This window comes from Drosophila hydei, unplaced genomic scaffold (genome assembly GCF_003285905.1).
Source record: "Drosophila hydei strain 15085-1641.00,03,60 unplaced genomic scaffold, DhydRS2 tig00008135-arrow-pilon, whole genome shotgun sequence".
In the NCBI taxonomy this organism is placed as follows: domain Eukaryota; kingdom Metazoa; phylum Arthropoda; class Insecta; order Diptera; family Drosophilidae; genus Drosophila; species Drosophila hydei.
This window is the reverse complement of record NW_022045844.1, coordinates 853,075-874,241: the sequence shown is the minus strand read 5'-3', so window position 1 is coordinate 874,241 and position 21,167 is coordinate 853,075. Positions and strand designations below refer to the sequence as shown.

Sequence of the window (21,167 nt, the reverse complement as noted above, 5' to 3'; positions counted from 1 at the left end):
GAAGCAATTATCATTAAATTTAAGGTGCAGTTCTTAATTTAAAATCCATTTTGCTTCAATTTCTGTCACATTTATCTTAATTGAGAGCAGATGTGATTGTAAGGCATAGTTGTGTAAGTACAACTATGCAAAGCATTTTAAGTCAAGTAAAGACGATATTCACTTCATTCATATTAACTTTGATATATAAAAGTAAGAACTAAATTCTTTTTTGGGGTCGTTATGTTGATCAAAATAATCTTTAGAAACATCTTTTAACTATTCCCTTCAATAACAAGATTCATCACTCTTTTAGCTTTACATTTTATTTTTGATATAAATTGCACCTGCTACAAAACACCTGTTAGAATATAATTCAGAGTGTATTTTTAAATTTTAATTGAGCGCCAAAACATACTCACACTCTCATCCCTAAGAGTGAACGAAACTATCGTTAAACGGAAACATCGATAGCGTCGCTTGACATGATATCATAAAATAGTAATATCGATAGTCGTATATCATCAACATTAAAGTCAGCCCAGAAGTGCTAAAAAATTTAGTATTGTTGAAAAAATTAAAAATATATAATGCGCACAGTGCTTTTGAGCAAATCCGATGAGCTCTATCTGGAAAAGTGCGCTCAGGAACACAGTTTCACGTACGGAATTATCGTTGGTCACGTAAGTACAAGTATGCTCCTGCTGCTCCGACCGTCGCCACGTAGGTTTATTTTGTTGACAGCATGCATTTATATACATATATATGTTTGTCTGACCGCTCCCCAATTTTCAGCAAGCAGATGTCTGCAAAAGCATTGTTGTTCACCTGGCCCGCAACAGCGAGGAAGATGCCGACCTGGAGGATTTGACCGACGTGCGATTAACAATACGCGACATCAACTCCCAGGCTCTGGCCTCCCAATGGCTGAGCGCCAGTAAAATGTGTCCCGGATCCTTCGATGTCATAGGTAGGCAGTGGTGATATCGATTGTAATACACTCCATTTTACATGCACGTCTCTAAATTCCAGGTATATTCATTGCTTCGGTGCGTCCTGATGTAGCCAACGAACGCAGCGAAGAGTTTAAGAATGCCAAAAAAGTGTTTTCCGATGTATACGAGTGAGTGTCTAAATCAACTAAATACAGCGAATTTAATGTACATATCTCACCTCGTATTTCTTTAGCTTACTGCTCAAGAGCAACAACTCCTTTGGAGTCTACACCACAGACTTGGCACAAACTGACTTCATATTCCTATCCTACTCTTTGGCCGATAAAACTCTGCTCTGCAAAAACTATACCTACGGAAAGTAAGTGAGAATATTAATATCTGTGGATATATATCGAAATCTAATCGGGTCGGGTTAGGTTGTCACTGAACTGTTACTGTTGACTTATGTATCTTTTCTTTATCAATTATCTTGTTGGCCACCTGCTTAAAATAGACATTGCAAAAAAACGTATTTTACGGCAAACATTAAATGCATCATATGGTAAATAACAAATGTTGAAACTCAAGTACTTACACATCTCTTTTGAATGTTTTACGGCCATATCTGGCGTATGTTTTTCGTATATCATAGTTAATTTTCGTAGCTGTACGACTTTTTTATGGATTGCATTTTACATGTTTCGGTTTATCTCTAGATACATATGTATGTTGTATATTCGTAGAGCTTTGCCAGTCAGTGCCCTGAACTACTTTATTAATATATTTCAATATCTCTAATCCCCCTTCAGTGGCGGCACCTTTTCGAGCATGGACTACCGCTTTGTTGAGAAACCATTTGAGTGGATTCAATTTGAGTGCAATTACGACTTGGAAGACGTCATACCCATTGTAGATACCACCAGGCGCATTAACATTGAAGAACAGTTTCAAAACATTATATCTACGATTCGCAAATATCTGATCGCCAGCGAGGTATTCCTGCAAAACGAATTGGTTGACGACGCAATGGACTTGCAGACGTATATTAAAAAGAAAAAACTTAAGGATGATAAGCTTAAAACGAACTCGACCACTTCAGCCGGAAGTGCAGCCAACACGCCGGTATCTGCGACTGCATCTACGTTACATCTACTATCAGCCATTGATAGTTCCAATGGAGGCGTCATAAGAGCCAACATTATAATGCCTGTCAAGTGTCAGGTGAACAATCCGATAGATATAAAAGTTCGGGAGTTCAGTGGGACTCTGCGCATGAGCGGAATGATCTTCTCACGAATTTACTGCAACCCACGAAACAGCATGGCAGACGTGAAGCGTTACCTGCGCGACGACGTGCTGCGCTCATTGATCACTCGGATTCAGGTCTACTGCGATGGACTGACCGATCCGCATATTAGCAACGAGGCGGTCTACATAAGCGAACCACCGAGACGCGTGTTCTTCGCCATACCCTCGGATGGTGGCAATACATCAAGTAACTCGGTTCAGTTCTCCGAGTATTTGTTCCGTGGTGAAGCGCCCACTGTGGTTGTATCTCAAGCCAAGCAAGTACTTGATGTTGAGCTGGATCCGGAGACAATTTATCTGGATGCTGAGGGCCTGCCAGATGATGTGAATTTTAATTCTACATCAACAGACACCGAAGTAGAGGACTCACTCAGATTGACTAGCACAATGCCAAAGCGCGAATTGTCGCGTAGTCTCTATATGGTTGGCATTGCGGTGGCTCTCTTAGTGCTGCTTGCCTCGATGGCTCTCCATTACGCAATGAGCGGATAGTGCAGGCAGCTAAAAGCTGGCTATTGGTTGCATGTTCGACTAACCTTTACACCTTTACACATACACACAACCCAATCCATTTATACATGGCATAACATAAATCTTGTGATGGTTTTTTATTATTATATTATAAACCAAGGTGTACTCTTACTTGTAGTAGAATAAATGTAAAAATGTCCCGTTAAATAGTTATATTATTAAAGCCTGAACGGGCAGCATTTAATACTAATGTAATAAACTAAACTAATGCAGAATAAACCTTGTATAGGGTATTACTATATGTGATGCGTACCTTTGATTTGTGACTCTCCCATTTGTTATTTTTATTCGAATTGATATATACCCGCAGGTTAAAAGGTTGTTTTCCATATCTGATTTCCCAGAAATTGCAGACCAACAATAGCACCAATTGTTCGGATACATACTACACGTGAATCCGATAATAAACATGAAATATTTTGTTGCAGTAAACACGCCTGTTGCTTGCATTCTAAAAGAGTGTCTCTGTTTAGTAACAATTTAAACAGAATTTTCTATAGAAATCACAAACTGCACTCAATTCTGTTTCACATTAATCTAGGCTTTATATAAAGTCGAGATAATAAATAAATTATATTTAGTTAGAGAAAAGAAAACATTCAAACGTGACTTAAATGAGTGCCTAATTGTATTTACAGAATGAGTTGGCCCAGCTTGTGGGCTTAAAAGTTAATAAGTATCTCACAGCCTCTGAAACATAACGACTTACTGGCTAATTGAATATAACTATGTTGGCAAGGATTAACGAATCACGATCATCCAAACTAGTGCAACTTGCAGTTGCCATTGCAGTTGACCACCGACCAGACCCAATCCACGTAGTTGGGCACCTTGGCATAGATGCCGAACTTATTGCGCTTGGCGCAGCCGTCGCCAAAAGAGGTGATGCCGAAGATGGTCCAGGGATGATTCGCTTTGGTAGAGTCGCGACACAGCAGCGGACCGCCCGAGTCACCTGCACAGGTGTCGATGCGACCACGACGATGCCCAGCACAGAACATGTTCTAAGAGTATTCACAGATTAAGTGGATTTAGTACAAGTTCCGAAGCTAGAGGCTCACCTTCGTTATGGTATAGTCATGATAGACGCTGCGACAGTTCTCCATGGGTATAATGGGTACATCCGCCTGATGCAGGACGCTGGTGCCCACCACATCACGGTTGCGCCTCTTGCCCCAGCCAATGACTGTGCAGTCCACATTCTTGGGCAGCGGCTGATAAGGGCGCGGCAAGCAGGAGTAGCCAATCCAACTAGTGGCATTAACCGGCTTGGGTAGACTGCCATAGAATATCGAGTAAATATATATATAAATTTATATATTGAAGAGCCAGTGGCTTGCTTACCGCAACAGGGCGACATCGCTGTCCACGGTGCGCTTGTCGAAGCTCGGATGCTTATAGCTCTTGAGTACGCGCAGCTGCACCTCGGTGCCATCCTCATAGTCCAGATTGTGCTCTCCGAAGCGCACGTAGAGCACCTTGCGCACACAGTGAGCGGCGGTCAGCACCCAGAGCGGTGCGATTAGAGTGCCACCGCAGAAGGCCTCCTTGAACCGATTGAAGATGGCCACCTGCCAGGGCCACTCACCTTTGCGTGCAGCCTTGCCGCCTATGATTTTCAGCAAGTTGTACATGTTGCGGTGGCCAGTGCGCACCAGCCCACACTGCAGCTTGAGCGGAGCGTACTCCGGTCCCCGATAGCCCTTGCCGCTCATAATGACATTGACCTCGTTTCGACTCAGTGCTCCAGAGCCTGGTTCCGCGTGCATACGCCGCATGGCCGTAATTGGACCAGGTCTGGATTCATAGGCAGGCGTTTTCTGGACTTGGGCCTGCAGCCACTGCTGGCAGAAACTGTTCTCTGTGTAACAGTAGGCGATCTCTCGCAGCACCTCGCGTCCACACTGCTCGCTGATGCGGCACTTTCTGCAAAAGGGTTTACCTTAGATGAAGGAGTAGAAGGATGGACAGCACTTACTTATAGCGCCTCGTGGTGCACTTTGGTGAGCACTTGGTCCAGCGACTCCACTTGGAGTAGAGGCGTCTGTGACGCGGCGTCAATCCATCTGGCGTATTGCGCTCCTTTGGCGGCGGCTGCCAGCTCATGTTACGCGCATCCGTATACTCTTCCGAGTCTGGGTATTGGGTTTCCGGCTCGAAATCGAAATCCTCGTACTGAAATATATCGCCTTCTATACCACCATTGTCAACACTGCCCAAGGAACGTTGCCTAAGCTTTAAGGATTTGCCTTCCACATAGTCCTCAAAATCGTCATCAATGTAATCAAATTTGGGCTTTTGTCTGTTCCTCTGCTTGGAATTGTGCTGCGAGCCGTGTCCTGGTCTCTGCCTGCGTCGATGTCGCTTCAGCACAAAGAAGTCGCCATCATCTTCATGGAAAGGCGGCTGCTCTTCACCTTGCTCCTCCTCCTCCTCCTCTATACTGGATTCAATTGATGAAAAATTTGGAGGCTTTCGATGCACTATCTCAACAGAGTCCTCATCTGAAACGGGATAGGGATCAGGCAGAGGATGCGGTTGAGGATATGGGTGAGGCTGTAACTCGGGCGGAGCATGTGGCTGGGGATGTGGTTCCGGATATGGCTGTGGATGCGGCTGAGGATGTGCCTGGGGCGGTGGTGGGGCATATGCTGCTGTTGGATGCGGCTGATAGGGCGGCCCACTCGCTGCAGCTGCTGCAGCATTTATAACAATTGCTGGTGGATTGGGATAATGCTGCGGAAAATTGTGCTGTTGCAAATTGCTTGTTGCATGCCACTTAACTGCCGGATGACAACTGCAAGGCAACATAAATATGTGCGGTAAATTGATGCCACTTTTACTTTCTGTCAACCACAATTAGCACTCACTGCAAACACTTGTGCTGCTCCACGTGCTTCGTGTGTCCACATTTTCGCTTGGCCTTGCAGAAGCGTTCGCGCCGCCTGATGCAATCCTCATCGCACGTTGTCCACTGTGACCAGCGGCTGAAGGGATGATGATGATTGATCGAACGCCGTCGGCCAGTCCATCTCTGATGAGCGTGCGCCATGCGCAGCCTGTGCACCCGATGCCCGTTGTGCCAGTGGCTGCCATAGTAGCTGGGATGGCCCAAGACGTCGTGGAGCTCGGCGCGTAGGTGACGCTTGGCCTCCTGCACGTGTCCACTCTGTCAAGAAACGAATGTACAAAGACAAATTAGCGAAAGCCGGCTCCGAAATCAAACATTGAAAAGAGTCGCCAACATTTCAATCTGTCTGCCAACGCTCGCTGCACCACACACACACACACACACACACACACACTTTTATCACAGTGGATAAATCAGAGCGCATAAATATATATACATGTGTGTGTGTGTGTGTGTGTTGCAGGGGCTGCATTTCGTTTGAGGTGTCATTGCTCTCGTCTGCTCAGACTGTTGCAGTTATGCTTCCAGTTCGAAGACATTCCCCACTGCCTCATCGCTAAAAATAACATCAATTTCGCTTTGCCAGCGTCGGCTGGCATATCCCTTCTTCCTGTCTCGTTCCTATCCAAAATAGGTTTCGACGTCAGCCAAACGCCTCCAACACCACCACCACCACCACCAGCATAGGACTTGGCTCAGTCGTTACTGCTGCGGTAGATCGCCAATGGAAGGAACTGGCTGCATATACACATCTTACAGTTGGCTCCACAAGGTTGCACCTGGAATTCCGTTTGACTGTCACCACTAAATCAGCCCTAGTTGAGACATATTCGGCAGTCAAAACCCACTTTGTGGCGCTTAAGTAACTGTCTAACTGTGACACTAACAAATGCAATCAAGCGGAAATACGAGCTGTACGCAAAATGATTCAAGGGCATATGTTTACCGTTACGTTGTCCGGGGTCATGTCAACTATATCAACGACTGCGGAAAAGGTCACAATGGCCTGGCTTTATTTGGCCACAGATAATTGTTGTCGCACTGCTTAAACAAATTTGTTAATTATTCACAGTCGCAGTCAATCGACAAATTGTCGAGGGAATTGTTGTCGATTGACATCATTATATATAGGTGTATGTGTTTGTCTGTGTGTGTCAAGTGGGAGAGGCCAATCATTTATGTATATATAATATCATTAATAAAAAACTAATCAAACCCACCTGACAGGGAGCCAGCAGCTGCAGCAGCGCCAGCCATTTGATAAAGCTGCAAATTAGGCGCATTCCCGTAGATTGGGGGTATTCTCTCTGTGAATAATAAAGTTAAATATTGAATTATATAAATGTTGAGTCATGCCAAATTAAAATTTAATCTAATTTCTCTGAGTGGCCTAAGGATGGGGCAATATACTAAATTCGCAATGAGCCATTTGTAGATCCAATGCTGTCGCCTATGAGAGATTCGCAAATGCTCTTTCGAGGCAATTAACTTGTTTAATTTGGCTCAACTAATCGACTCATTTGAGCACAAAGTACAACAGAGGTAGACACAATCGTCGCTCTACGCACAATTCAACAATTCCGAAATAGTTTATTTTTTCTCTGATTTTTGTCTATATTTTATTTCGCTTTGCAGAGCAGATTGACGCAACTACAAAGCAAATATTTGAACTTGCAAGAGACCTTAGCAAACGGCAATCGAGCGCGTGGGCAGCAGATCAAATGAAAATGAAATAAAAGTGAAATTAATTAGCTACATGTTCATGTACATGTAATTACAAGCAGGCAGCAAACAAAAATCAAAAACATACATAAATTCATTATTTATAAAAAATCAAAAGCAACATTGCCGGACCCGAGCCAAAGTTCGCCATTAAAATCGACTTTGCGTTACACAGAGGAATTTAAAGTGGCAACAGAAGCACTTGGTAAATGCCAAAAAACAATGTATATTTTTTGTGTTTTTTTTTTTTTTTGTTTTTTTTATAAAAGCAAGTACAATCGATCTTACGTCAATAGTGAATGCGGAATGCTGAATGCTGAAAACTGAATACTGAATGCTTACCAAATTCAGATTCAGATTCAGATTCAGATTCAGATTCAGATTCAGCCTCAGTTTCAGATGCCCATGCTCAATCACATCTCTCTTGCCTGCACATGCATTCATATACTTGATCTGAATCTTGGCCGCTAGCGTATATGGTAACGGGTTGCCTGGCCCTTTATGGCGACACGTGCATCCAAGTGGCACTAGGGAGAGACACACAGACAGACAGCCTGCCCTGCCCGGCTGGCTAAAACAATCGTGCTTCACAGTTCTGCTGTTCGCCCCACTCCCCACTCCCCACTATAATGACCATAAAATCCATGAACGAGCCATTCATGTGTCAATGTGCAATCGATAAATAGATGCTGGCTATATACACATAGTACATTTCAGCTAAACAATAGAAATGTGAGCGTATCGCATTGGAAATTCCACAGCAGGGCGTTAAAAGCTGCTTTATCATTTATCATATTCAGCAAGTCCACTTGCTACCTTCAAGGCATGGAGTATTTCCTGCTTGTTACACCTGAATTCCTCTCACGATAAATGACTTTTTCAAGGATTTTGACCAAAGCCTTTAATATCAAATTAAGCGAAATAAGTCTGATTTCTGCTGAAGGAATTTATTGTTATGTTACTTCATACTCTGTAAATGCCACTAATATATCGTTTTCTTTCCAGTAATTCTATATTCCAAACTTCATCTCCAACTCCATACCCTTTTGCACTTTTTCCATCTGTTACTTGATTTCTCTAGAAAGAACTTATTTTCCTCTATCGCTCTATAGCCAACACTTTCTGCCTTGCTCCAGCTTTCTTTTTCTCAATCTCTTCCCATGTCGATCTCCCGCTAGTCGTTAACCCTCGCTTTAAAGTTTCTTCGCCCTTCTATGCGATTTTCACTAAATCAAATAATACTTGCATAGAGTGAAAATGTGTGGATCATAAATAACAGAACATAGTTTACGGGTTCATTTTTTAATTGGCGGTCCAAACATGCTTATGTATCTGTCAGCTCGTCCATCTCATATGTGCAGCGATCTCATAATTTAAGGTTGAGTAACAGAGCAGCACTTTATTATTTTGTGCGTGAGTATGTGTGTGTGTGTGTGTATGTGTGTGCATGTGTGTGGGGAATATTCAGCATTATCAGAAAAAACACCACTAGAAAACTATTCTTAAACACCTGACGACATGCCTATCTATCTATCTATGTATGTTTGTATGTACATATTTAATATGTATGTAGCTATGCACATAAAAAACGGCTCTTCTTAATTTAGAACGCAGCGCGACCGCAAAACACCCGCAGCAGCAGCAGCAGCAGCAGCACTCGCTGGCGACGCAGACGCGGATGAGCAGCCGTCGTGTAAACAAACCGTTCGTCATTTTATACAACAGCGCCCACCTCTGAATACCCCACCTAGACTAAGTGGGATTAAAATGTTACAATTTTGCGAGATTAACAATGAAAAATATTTGCCAAATTCCCTGACATGTCGTCATCGGGCTTAAAAGAACGGAGATTGTGGACAAGTTGACACCACTTGTTGTGCCCTCAGTTAGTTTGATTACGATTGAGGAAAGCATAGGGTAGCTACGACTGTTTGGGCATGTTAAATGTGATATGTATTGATAAAAGTTTGGGTAATGCTTAAATATATTAAGCTGGTTCTCTCTCTCTCTTTTACATGCATATCCTTCTCTTTCTTACTTCGTCTCTATCTGCTTTTAAAATTTTATTTTTCTCCTTTTTCATTCTCTCTAATCCTCTCTATATTTCTCTCTCTGTCTGTCTGCTTCGTTCTCTCTCTCTCTCTCTCTCTCTCTCTCTCTCTCTCTTACTCTCTGTCTCTCTCCCTACTTTACATTCCTTCCCCATATATATTCCTCTTTAACAATTTCCTTAAATAACATTTGTTCGCCCTTCTTTGCGATTTTCATTAGCTTAACAATTTATAAATCAATCCCAATCATTCGCTAACTGAACAACTACTTGCCAAATAATATATAATTATTAATATATATAATCCAAAGCGCATCAGCTAGTCGCATACACGCAGCCAGCTCACTCTCGCTCGAATGAGCTTTTCATGAATGAAAATTTACGCAAAGCCAAAAGCGAAAAAACAAAAACAAAAATAAAAATGAGAAAAAACAGTAGCAGCAGCGCGTTAGTTAAATGCTCGATAGTCAACGGAATCGGCTGCACCACCTGCCACTAGAAGCAGCCGCCAAGTCTGGCACAGCCGCCCGTGGCAGCCAATGGCGGGGGGGACCGGCGGCACAGCGGGGCGCCAGTTCAACGAAATGCAATTTTAATGACGCTTACGAAAAATACAAAAAATAGTCAGCCGAATCGCCGCTACTGTGTCTTTTTTAGTATGTGGGGTTTGTTGTTGTTTATGTCTCGAGTGGGCAGCGGTTGCTGTGTTCGTGGGCAGTTCTCGTCTTACTATATGTGTCCACACTCACACACACACACGCAGCTGCTACTTATGTGCAGATGGGCAGCCGCAACGGAAGTTGTGCAGTTGTCAAGTCGCGACTGCAGTTTATTTATTAGTCGCGTGTTTACAGAAAGAGAAATAAACTCAATGTTATTCGAATTCTAATAAGAATTCGAAATCGAATTCGAATTTAATAGCTGCAGTCAATGGAAAAGTCAAAGAACGGAAGTTGAGCAGTTGTCAACTCGAAGTTGCACTTTGTTTACTTGTTTATATTCGAGTTCGAGTTCGAATTCGATTCGGTATTCGATTCCTTTAGTAAATACACTAGATACACTACGGGTGACACAACTATTTATGTATTTATGTATTTGTGGCTGTGTAAGTATATAAGGCGGATGTTGTTGGCCATAAATCATGATTCGGCGCCGCTGTCGCTGCAATCGCTAAGATGCCACATTAAATGCGTCGCCACCCCCTGTATAGCCGCCCAGGCAACATATTTATAACACATGCGCTTAATGCACACATCTTCTATATACATGTGTGTGCATGTATGTGTGTGTGTGTGTGTGTTTTTGCATATTGTTTTTTATTATGAATGAAACTGTTGTTGCAATCATAACTGGCGCTGCACTTGGGACATATGTAAACAGACACACACACATACATGCATACATGCATAGCCGCATGTGTATATCAATTTATAAATATATACATATATCCGTCAACTCAATGAAATGGAATGACGACATCTATTTAAGGCCGCATCTTTATATTGGCGCTGCGATTTTGATCGCTATTCAATTGAACAATTTGTTGGTTTGCGCGCACGTTTAATGATCTATTATTGCTATTATTTGCATGCTAATCAAATGAAAGGCGCCTATCAATTAGAGGCTAAGGCTGCCTGCCGGTTACCTGGCCAATGTGTACCTGCAAACAGGGTGCGCTGAGCCAATTGACAACAAAAAAAAACGGGAAAACTGCCGCCAAAAATTTGCAAAGTTTTTAGCTTTATTTTTGAACTTTTTTTTTGAATCTTTTTAGTTTCGCACGCTTCGAATTCGGTTTTGTGGCTTTTAAATATTTTTGATATATTTTTACATTGGTTGAATTTTCATATATAGACCAACAACTCGCTACAGCTTCAGCCTCGCTGCCCAAATAAAGCACGCACACACACACAACCGATCGCGACGCCGTCTTCTCGAGAACTGAACGCCAACGCCGAGCGCTTCAAACGTTGCGTTCGATGCTGCCAGCGACTATTTTCCTCGCAAACACAAACACACACACACACACACACACACAGAGGCGCACACATGCAACTCACACTCAGACAGTTTTTAGCGCTCGCACAGTGGGCCGCAGACGTTGCTCATCGGTCGTCGGTTTGGGAATACTGCGCAAAAAGTGTGAAAACCCCTGAGCATGAAATGGCTCAGAGCGTCGACCTGGTTCCGTAGCCAGTCCCTCAATATGGCCATGGCCATAAACAGCGCTTAACGGAGAATCCATAAACTATTTCATTAACACAAAGTTGAGCATATCAATTTAATCATATAGCTAAAAACAAACTACAATTTGGAACTAGTCTTAAAATTGGGTAGCTTAGCTAGTGATAGCAGTGCCACGTGGCCACGCGCTCGTTGAGTGGGGAATCGCTCAGCAGACGCAGTTGCTCCATGCCCGATTCGGAGGCATTGTCTGCGCCGCTGACTAGAACCGTGCCCAACACCAGTTTCTTGGCCATTTTCAGCTTCGTGGCCAGCGTAATGCGTATCACAATGTTCTCCAGCTGGTCCACGCTACGCAGCGGCACACAAATTGTCGCCTCATCCCCGCCGGAGCCGTCCCATTTGGTGGATAGTGACGGAAAGAATACGGGCGACTTCCAGGCATCCACATAGATGCCATGCTCGAACACAGTGGTCTTCACATAGACACCGCCGCTGGCCGTTGCCTCCAGCTCGTCCTTGACCTTGTTGGAGCAGCGCATGCGCGCCGTTGTTACCCGCAGCATGAGCGGACCACCCACACCATTTGCCACATTGCTAATGCCCATCTTGCGCTTCACCTCGGCTCTCATGCGCTGCCAATTGTTGGCACCTGGTGCCGCTGCAACGGGAATGTCCTTCGTCTCCGCGGCCTGCGCTGGGCCCGTTGAGTCGCTCTCGCTGAGATCGCGCACCTCCAGCGCCAACTCCACCACGCCCTTTGGCGCATTCGTGAGCTGTAAAAGCAAATAGCAGCGAGTCAAGGGTCAGTCTTTGCTTTCGTCGTGTTTATATATTTGTCTTGTGTTACGCAGTCATCGCAATTTACTTTTGGCCAACTTTCACTAGTCCAAATTAAACTTTTATACTCGCTTAAGTTATGAAGTTATGCACTCCACACTCGGGTGTCATACATATGAAATTTAGTTAAGTCAACTCTCGGTCAAATCTGGCTGTCAACTTGTCTGTTTTGATAGCTTACGTTGTTGCTGCTGCTGCTGCTGCTATTGTTGTTGTTGTTGTTGCTGGGCGTTGTCTTTGAGACCGTTGTGGTTATATCTTTAATGGGCAGCCAGAGCTCCTCAGTCGCATAGCAGCCGGTGCGAGAATTGCGCTTGAACAGCTTTGGCTCCAGATAGCAAGTGACGGAACCTAAAACGAATCAAATCAAATATTTATAGAGGCATCGACTAATATATAATATGCATACAAACACTTTAACTTCTTTTTAAATATTAGTCATATAATTCTACATTAGATATACCTATATTTCGACGTGATTCACTAATTGTTAGGGGCGGCATGGCATCCCTGGGACTCTCTGTGGTCTTCTTGCTCTTTCCGTTCTTTTGCGCTGCTCCATTTTCAGTCTGGGTTTCACCCGAGGAGAGGCGCTGCACGAAGGTAGAGCTCTTATCTTTTAGGGAACGATAGGTCTTGTTGAATCGATTGAAACTCTGAAAGGCATTATTTGTTTAACCTACATAGATACAAACTAGACAAAACCAACGAAAACTGTTGACTTACGGCGGCAGGCAGCTCCAGCAGAGCATATACAGTAAACACCACAAATTGGCCGGCAAAAAGTTCATCAGGTGCGGAAATGTCGCCACTTGTGCGTCTCTGCACCTGGCGTCTGGAGGAGAAGGCGGATCCATGCTTCAGGGATGGTCTATTGGAACAGAAGAGATCTTTGTAGCTGTGATTTTAAGGCCATCTAAGGGCACCTACTTAATATCTGGCACTAAGGGAAACTTGAAGTTTTCGTTGAACTTGGGCCATGTGTTGGTCTGAATGCTGCTGTCCAAGCGCTTTGTGCCGGGAAACAGTTTTACCTGTAAGAATACAGAAATGCCATAACATTTATAGAGTCTATATCAAGTATATAATATTTTTTCATACAAGTTTCCATTCCCACTCTAAATAAACAAATACAATCAAAGGCTAAAACCGTAAAGCTTTTAATTACCTTTATTAGATAGCCCTGCACGATCTTGAAGCCGAAGAGGGAGGGCAGGTGTCGCGCCGCAATCAGGTGCACGTTCAACTCGGGCATTCCCGACGAACCGTTAGACGCGGCAAAGCTCTGCTCGCTGCCCTCCTTGGGGTCATGTGTCTCGATGGTGATCTGGAAGCCAATCTCCGGCTCCAGGGCGACCGAATTGCGAGCAGCGTCTTTGGCATGCTGCCCCGGCAGCAGAGTTCGCAATTTGTTCATGTTGTTCCAGTTAACGCAGCCGCTAAACTGCAGTGCACCGCTGACTTCTGTGCTTTTCCATGAATGTGCGAGGGAAAGAGGTGATAATTCAATTTATATAAATGATTTCAGAGTTCTTATCTACGACTCGCGTACTCCGTATTGATAAACGCTAAACGGGAGACGCGAGCCGCCAACGCCACTTCGACCGCCCATGCTCAATTGAAGCACACACGCGCTCTCTCGCTCTCTCCCACACTCTCAATTTTAACTAAAGTAGGTGCATATATGTATGCGTGTGTGTGTGTGTACTTCCAGTGCGCCTTCCACTTATCACATGCTCCGAGCGCAAGCCAGTTAAAAGCTGCGTTCAGAGAAGCTTACACGCCAACAGCTGTTCGCGGCAAAGCTTTCGCCTCGCTCCAAATGCTCACAGTCTGATAGCGGCAGCGCTCTCATGCAGTGCTCAGAGAGCAGCTGCTCGCGCCGTGCAAGTGCCCAGTAGCCAATTAGCTGCCCATATGCATCTGGCAGGTTGTTTAACTTACAAGCACACATACGTATATTTGTATTTAACGTATGCAAATGAATGCAATATGCATACGGGCAATATCTTTAGAATCTGAGCTGTTTATTAGCTGCTGATTTTGGCCAAAAGTCTTTGACCCCATAATAAAGTACACACACACACACACACACACACACACGCACACACGACTGGTGACTAACATTATTAATATTGCTCATACCCCCCGTATGCCGTTAGAACGTTCCGCACGTGGCGCTTGTCACACTTACACTTTATCAATACAATTGTGAATACACTGGAGTGGCGTGAAAGTCAAAGATAGAGTTTAAAGAAGAGCTCGTTTGTTAGACTTTATATACATATGTTTGTATATATAGAATAACTGTGTCGGTCTATGTTCTGCAGTTGCTCAACAACTGGTGGCGGCAGCTGATGTCGACATGCCTAAGCCCGGGCCACAAAGCGAAACATTTAGCACGGTCACAAAGCGCAACAATTAACAACTCGAGATGATCAACGATCAACTATCAACGCTAGCCACTCCACGCTCGCTGCTCACTGCTCACTGCTCGCGTTATCCGTTCTCCGTTCTCTGTTCTCCAGCTGATCCAACGCTCAACTGAAATGTAAACTTGGAAATTATTTCGTATGCGGTCATAATAATAAACCATACACAATCATAATGCCGACACACATTCTCGCAACTTTGTACACACAGAAGAAGTACATGCACACACACACACATTCTCTCACATAAACATTGAGTACAAGCATACTTACACACACACACACACACATGAACTTTCGTACCTCGAGCTTTGATTGTCGTCGCTTTCTTGCTCAAAAATGCAATAAGATTCTCTCACCGCCGTCGTCGTCTGTGTCACCGTTATCGCCTTGCAACAACAATTATGGGCACAACAAAAGTACTCAGCTAGAGCTTGCGCGACTCTCTAATACGCTACAATGAGTTCGACAGGTTCTGGGTCGTCGAGTTCCCAACTCTTTTAACAATGAATCTTACCAATTCTAGAGTAGTTAAGCTATTCATAACTTGATCAAAAGTGAAACGATTTTGATTAGATTTCATTATGGTCTTGGCGCCTTTTCTTTCAGTATTTTTAATTGCAAATTTCTTATTTAAAATGCTACAATTATTTTCTTTTCTATTTTAGTTTGATATATATTATAATTAAAAAATATATATGCCCATCCTATGCTGTTAACTGCTATAAATTTATTAAAATTGGTTTGACGTTAATTGATTTGGTCTTTATCTATAATTTACTTTTAAGTTTGAAGAGCAAGTATTTGAATGTCTTGCCAAAATGTCTGTTAAAAATAAATATGCCAAGTCTATAGCCAATGCCACTCCTATGCGTCAAGCTTCTATAACTTGGTCAAGACTAACTGCTTTTTAAGAGGGATGTATCTTTAGCCATTGATTGACTTTGCGATTGATCTCTTATTTAAGTTGAAAAATAAAAATTATTTGCATTTTCAATGCCTCTATTATAACTGGGCTAAAGCTGCTCTTAGTTGCTGCAGCTTAAGAGAGATATATAGACAAAATTTCTCTCTCATTCTTTAAAACAATATTTAAAATATGATTATGCTATATCGAACTTAATTTCGATTTCTATAATTATCAAATAGAGCTGCAAACTCTAGATAGATAATTTAGCTTTAGTTTTCATTTGGGTTTCTTGTCAAAATTCATTAAACATTTGCTAATGGAATTTCTTGTCATAATAATACAATAAATTGCCAGATGTCTATGTTCTGGGAATAGAAACGTGTGCGTACATACCTCTTTGAGCAACGTCTGCAATCTGAAATACACACGAGTTCTTTATAGCAAACAATTAAAAGAGCCAGGGCAGTCATTTGAACAAGGTATATATATTTAAATAGCAGACATGCACACACTAGAGGTGTGCATGAATGGAAAACATGTGTGTGTGTGAGTGTGTGTAACTAGCAACAACTTTTTGACTACAAGCTCAGTTTCCGGTACCTGTATCTGTGCCCAATTTGATGCTGCAGTCACTGCCGTAAATAATTGTATTTTTATAATTTAGGGTTTATGCTGCCTTAAGGCGAAACAATTTTGATTGCCTTTCGTGTGTGTGTGTGTGTGTGTGGGTTGTCAAATGTCTCAATGGTATTCTGACCTAGCCTAGCTTAATCTAAAGCCCAACTGGATATTACAACTAGTCCACCTCCAGTTTCCTAAAGCTACCCACGACGCCGGCATCAATGTCGCCCACGTCGTTGCCCGCAAAGTTGGCCGCCTCCTTGGTGATCTCGATCTGCATGTCGTCCAGGGCGAGAATCGCCGCACGACGCTGCAGCAGCTTCGCCTTGAACTCGCGTATCATCTCGGCGATGGGCACGGTGCCGCCGTATTCCTTCGGCAAAATAGCGGGATCCATTTTCGTCTTCAGCGCCTCCACGTTCTTGTGCACCTGTCGAAGGTAGAAGCGTTTAATATGACTGACAACTGTCTGTGGCAGTACGTTAACTTACAATGATGCGCTTCTTCAGCTTATCGCTGAGCATGGACACGCCCAGCTCAATGATGCGATTGGCATAGTGGGGTATATTCACGAAATGGGTCTCTTTGTGGCGCATGGGCGTCGAGTTCTGGATGCACTTCATGATGCTGCGCAGATCGGTGAGCGACCAGAGGCTAACGAAGCCCATGTTCATGCCGCTCTCGTCGTTCACATAGACATAGCCCGACACCTGAGAGTCCTCTTCGTCCAGCAGCGATTCACAGATCAGGCTATGCACGCGCGCCATCTGCACCGATGTGAACTTGTAGGGATCAAACTTGGCGGCCACCGAGAAGATCACTTGACGCCCCATCGAATCACGCTGCGGCAGCGGCACCAGATAGCCAGCCTCGAATATCTCATTAATGGCCGGATCATTGATGTCCAGTTTCTGGAACCATTGGGGGAACAGCTGGCGAATGGTCAGATAGCGCTCGAGCATCTCGCAGGCTGCGGGCACTGAGAATTTCTTGGTGCGCAGAAAGCGCAGCAGGAAAATTGCATCCGTGCGGCACTTCTTGATGTGCGGATGCTTGGCAATCCACTCGCGAAACTGGGCCAACGCCTGTCGCCGTATGTTCTCATCCTCGTGCAGCTCCTCCTTGGCCACCACCTTCAAATCGGCGCTCAGAGAGCACACATAGGGATCGAAGTCCTTGTCATTGGATGTGGGTCCATCGAGTTTGGGTTGTTGCAGCACCTCAGTTTCCAGCACTGCAAGAACAGATACAATTATGTTTATTATGCCCACTGTAAGCCAATTAATGTGCATTAACAACGAAACTAAAAACGATTTATTACGTATACGTAGTGTATGCAGCAGATAATTGTGTGGTTGGCCTTGGTCAGCCACAGAAGCCGTTGTTAAAATGCTAAAATTCATCGAACTCTGGGCCTTAACTACTGTTTACTAACCTACATTAACCAGCACTCACACAAGCACACACAGACGCTTAAGGCCCACCTGCATTCAAGTTTATTTTTTCTTGGATCGTGGGTCATTGGCTTTGTCTGTGCGCTGAAGTTGTGGCTTGTGGCAATCAATGTTGCGTGGGCTCAGCTGCTGAGCATTAGTCAGTGTCAAAACATCATCGGTATCTCTATATATCTACATATGTTGATCAGTTTCAGAGTTGGCAAATTCGAAAAAACCAAAGCATCGATTAAAAAGAGAGCTGTTGATTTCCATCTGGCTGAAATTGCCACAACCACAGGTGACTGGCTGCTGGCTGCTGGCTGGTTTTTGTCGAGCTACCGGTCCATTGACCATGACCCAAAATGAAGGGACAGTTCGTTTTGCATATGAACACCGATTCGAAGACAACATACGATCGCTTATTTAAATTTCTACATGCTCAAAAACCCATTTAGCTGGAAGGTCAGTGAAGAGTTAAGGCAACGCAGCAGCAGAAGATTATATCACCTGCAGCAGTTGTCGACTGCTTGCAGGCACTGTCACTGGCCAGTGGCCACTTGAACATGGCCAATTGAAGTTGGCTCTGCACAGCAATAATGGCCATATTAATTGGCTCGGCGTAGCACAGAAAGAAAGAAAACGAACCGTTTTTGGTCAACAAACTATTTATGAGCAGACTCCCATAACTATGGCCATAACAGTGGACGACGTTAAATCAAGTTTTATTTGATGTTTTTTTTTCACTTTCATGGCCTTCACACAGATTTCAATGTGAGCTGCGAGAAAGAGTGCGGGGCTCCGAGGCAGTTCAAAAAAATGAAATTCGTAACATGCCCTGCTTTGACTATGCCCAGTTTACATACCTATGTACATATGGGTGTGTGCGTGTGTGTGTGTGTGTGTGTGTGTGTAGTTATTGACGATTGCGTTTCTGGGTCATATGACCATATGCAATGCGCTACAGGAGACAGCAGCAGCAACCGAAGCAGAAGCAGAGCGCACATTTCAAGCTGAGCTTTGAGACGTGCAATTTGTATTTTCTTTTGTTCGCTCTTTCTCTGCATCCGCTAAACCAATTAGCCTCGTGGTTACATCATAGCGTAAAATCTGACAAAGCTAAAGTACAGCATAAAAGCCAGCAGCCAAAAAGAAGAGTGAGCGAGCGAGTGACAGAGAGAGAGCGAGAGAGAGTGAGAGTGCAAGAGCGGAAGCGAGCGAAAGAAAACAGACTCCAAACGAGTTTGTGGCTGTGCCAAAGCTTTCAACTCCATAGACTTGCGACTCACTCAAACTGTAGCTCGCATCGCACATGCCGGATATTGATGTAAGCTCCCACTTAACATATCGAATGCAGCTAAACTAATATTTAGCACTTTGTCAATCAAGTGGGAAACCTTTTACAATACTCGAGCTTACATGAATGCTAAGCGTAGAAGCAGCTTGAATGCGCATCATTAGAATGCAACTTAATGAATCGCCATCATTAGAAAACCCACAAAACATTAGCAAAAGTGTTAATTGTCAAGTCCCAACACGTTCGACTGTACGAATTCATAACATTTATTGATTAGGAACTCTATAAAAAACCCCAAGGGACATTGTATATGAAACGTTAAATGTTTGTAGACTCTTCTTTTGGGGGTCTGTATTCGAATGGTGTGCGCACAGCGAGGTCACAATGGTGTGACCGTTAATGCAGTTGCCAAATTGCGATCGCCATTGAATATCAATGAACATCGCGCATGTATCTATATACATATGGGTATTCATAACTGAACAGTCTCATAGACGTTGATTGCATACACTTCTGGCCGTACGTTTTATTTACTTTTTTTTTAATGGCGTTGGCCTTGCCTCACGGGCCTTTGGCTTAACATTCAAAAAGTTAACGTATAACGTATTACCAACTAGCGCGTAATTTTAATTGACTTGTCGGTTGAGCAAGCGCGGCGCGCCGCTGCGATTGCCCAATACCAGATCGCAGATATGCAGAAACACCAAATTACATAAGCGATTAATACACTTAAAGAAATTTCGTATAGCCATATCGAAAGTGAAAGCTCAGAACTAGCATAAAAATGCCTAGAACTTTACATTGATATATGATGTGATCTCGCCCAGGCGTCGCAGCATGATCGAAAATACTGATTCGCCTGGAGCTTGAGGAAAGCTCAAGCCATGCGACGCTTCGGTGAAAGCGAAAGTTTTTCTTCGGCTCGAATTTGCTCGTATTTGTATTTTTTTGTTTATGTGTAGATGCGATTTTGGTCTTGTCCATATCCTTTCCCCATTATGTAATTGATTCAACATGAACTCACTTTTAGAAATCCGTTTCAAAGTGATTGGCTTTTGGCTTTTGGTTTTTGGTTTTGGCTAAAACACTTTGATTTCACAACTTCGCCAAAAACTTATATAAATATGGTTTACTTGTGCGACGCGGCGTTGCAATGGGCCAGGTTAAATATATTAAATTTGCTTTTTCTCTTGACTATTTCTTCTTTCTGCCCAGCCGACGACGACGACGAACGTTGTGAACGTGGAGACGCTTTGAGCGAAACTGACGCTTTTTGGGTAACTGAAAACGTATTTAAGCCGCGCTCAACGCACTTCCACTCAATTGGCTTTTTGAGCAGCTGGCGGCCAATACAGCGAGTTGAGTGACATTGGCTGACTGAGCAGCCGAAACGCACCGTGGGCCGAGCATGCGACTGCTTTAAATATAGCTACTCCTCCTTTCTATTCCTGGTCTACGATGACGTGAGGTCTATCATTTTGCTTTTTATATTTTTAACCAGGTTAGACATCAAAGGCCAAATTAACAATAAGCCCCCACTGAATACGCCCGTGCGTGCTTAAGTCTAAACACAATCAAACTACGTACGTCGTCCATGCATTAACATAATTTGAGCAATAATAAGAACATAAATTTGTCATCAGCTTAAATTATACATAGAAATAGCTCTGCCTGCATATATATAGAAAAAATCTGTTTACGCCATAAAAATATCTCGGTTATTATCTATTAAAAACACTTAGGAGGTTTTAGTTACACTTACAACGCTTTACGTCGATTTCCTAATTGGGCATATCAAAGGCCACTTCCATTAACCCGTCTTGCAACCTATAGCTCTGTACTAAACGACATACTAATTAGGCATTAAACTTAGCTAATCTGCTTCCACATGTTCTAAGAGTTTTACTACACGTGCAATGCTGCCTCTTCTTGTAAACAAGATTTATTAGATAAAGGTAGCTGACACTTGTTCTTGGCTAATAACGAGCTTTATTTCGTTTGGACTCTGCAATTT

The 21,167-nt window shown here is 43.5% G+C and overlaps 4 protein-coding genes across 7 annotated transcripts; 1 reads left to right on the top strand and 3 right to left on the bottom strand.

Moving 5' to 3' along the window:
- The first annotated feature begins 288 nt into the window (after positions 1–288).
- LOC111598740 (protein odr-4 homolog) lies at positions 289–2,900 on the top strand. The gene is made up of 5 exons (XM_023314135.2): positions 289–662; positions 775–949; positions 1,012–1,102; positions 1,168–1,293; positions 1,724–2,900. The coding sequence occupies exons 1-5, from the start codon at positions 570–572 to the stop codon at positions 2,712–2,714; spliced, it is 1,476 nt and encodes a 491-aa protein (XP_023169903.1). The 5' UTR covers positions 289–569; the 3' UTR covers positions 2,715–2,900.
- A 77-nt stretch (positions 2,901–2,977) lies between these two features.
- LOC111598738 lies at positions 2,978–11,346 on the bottom strand. 3 transcript variants are annotated; one of them, XM_023314132.2, is made up of 7 exons: positions 11,082–11,346; positions 6,885–6,971; positions 5,624–5,922; positions 4,732–5,550; positions 4,098–4,679; positions 3,815–4,031; positions 2,978–3,757 (listed from the first exon to the last, which is right to left on the bottom strand). In XM_023314132.2, the coding sequence occupies exons 2-7, from the start codon at positions 6,945–6,947 to the stop codon at positions 3,518–3,520; spliced, it is 2,220 nt and encodes a 739-aa protein (XP_023169900.2). In that variant the 5' UTR covers positions 6,948–6,971; positions 11,082–11,346; the 3' UTR covers positions 2,978–3,517. The 3 variants fall into 3 exon arrangements, with proteins under 3 accessions (XP_023169900.2, XP_023169901.2, XP_023169902.2); XM_023314133.2 differs by having other exon boundaries at positions 11,097–11,346; XM_023314134.2 differs by lacking the exon at positions 11,082–11,346 and adding an exon at positions 7,475–7,543.
- Positions 11,347–11,748: 402 nt separating this feature from the next.
- Positions 11,749–15,461, bottom strand: LOC111598704. Of its 2 annotated transcripts, XM_023314089.2 has the most exons (8): positions 15,196–15,461; positions 14,655–15,004; positions 13,629–13,924; positions 13,391–13,494; positions 13,187–13,331; positions 12,924–13,116; positions 12,642–12,811; positions 11,749–12,396 (listed from the first exon to the last, which is right to left on the bottom strand). In XM_023314089.2, the coding sequence occupies exons 3-8, from the start codon at positions 13,875–13,877 to the stop codon at positions 11,779–11,781; spliced, it is 1,479 nt and encodes a 492-aa protein (XP_023169857.2). In that variant the 5' UTR covers positions 13,878–13,924; positions 14,655–15,004; positions 15,196–15,461; the 3' UTR covers positions 11,749–11,778. The 2 variants fall into 2 exon arrangements, with proteins under 2 accessions (XP_023169857.2, XP_030081541.1); XM_030225681.1 differs by lacking the exon at positions 15,196–15,461 and having other exon boundaries at positions 14,655–15,016.
- An 807-nt stretch (positions 15,462–16,268) lies between these two features.
- On the bottom strand, positions 16,269–20,512 carry LOC111598706 (clavesin-1). Its single transcript, XM_023314091.2, has 3 exons — positions 20,178–20,512; positions 16,915–17,657; positions 16,269–16,853 (listed from the first exon to the last, which is right to left on the bottom strand). Coding segments are annotated over exons 1-3 (999 nt in total). The 5' UTR covers positions 20,179–20,512; the 3' UTR covers positions 16,269–16,598.
- Between the last annotated feature and the right edge of the window lie 655 nt (positions 20,513–21,167).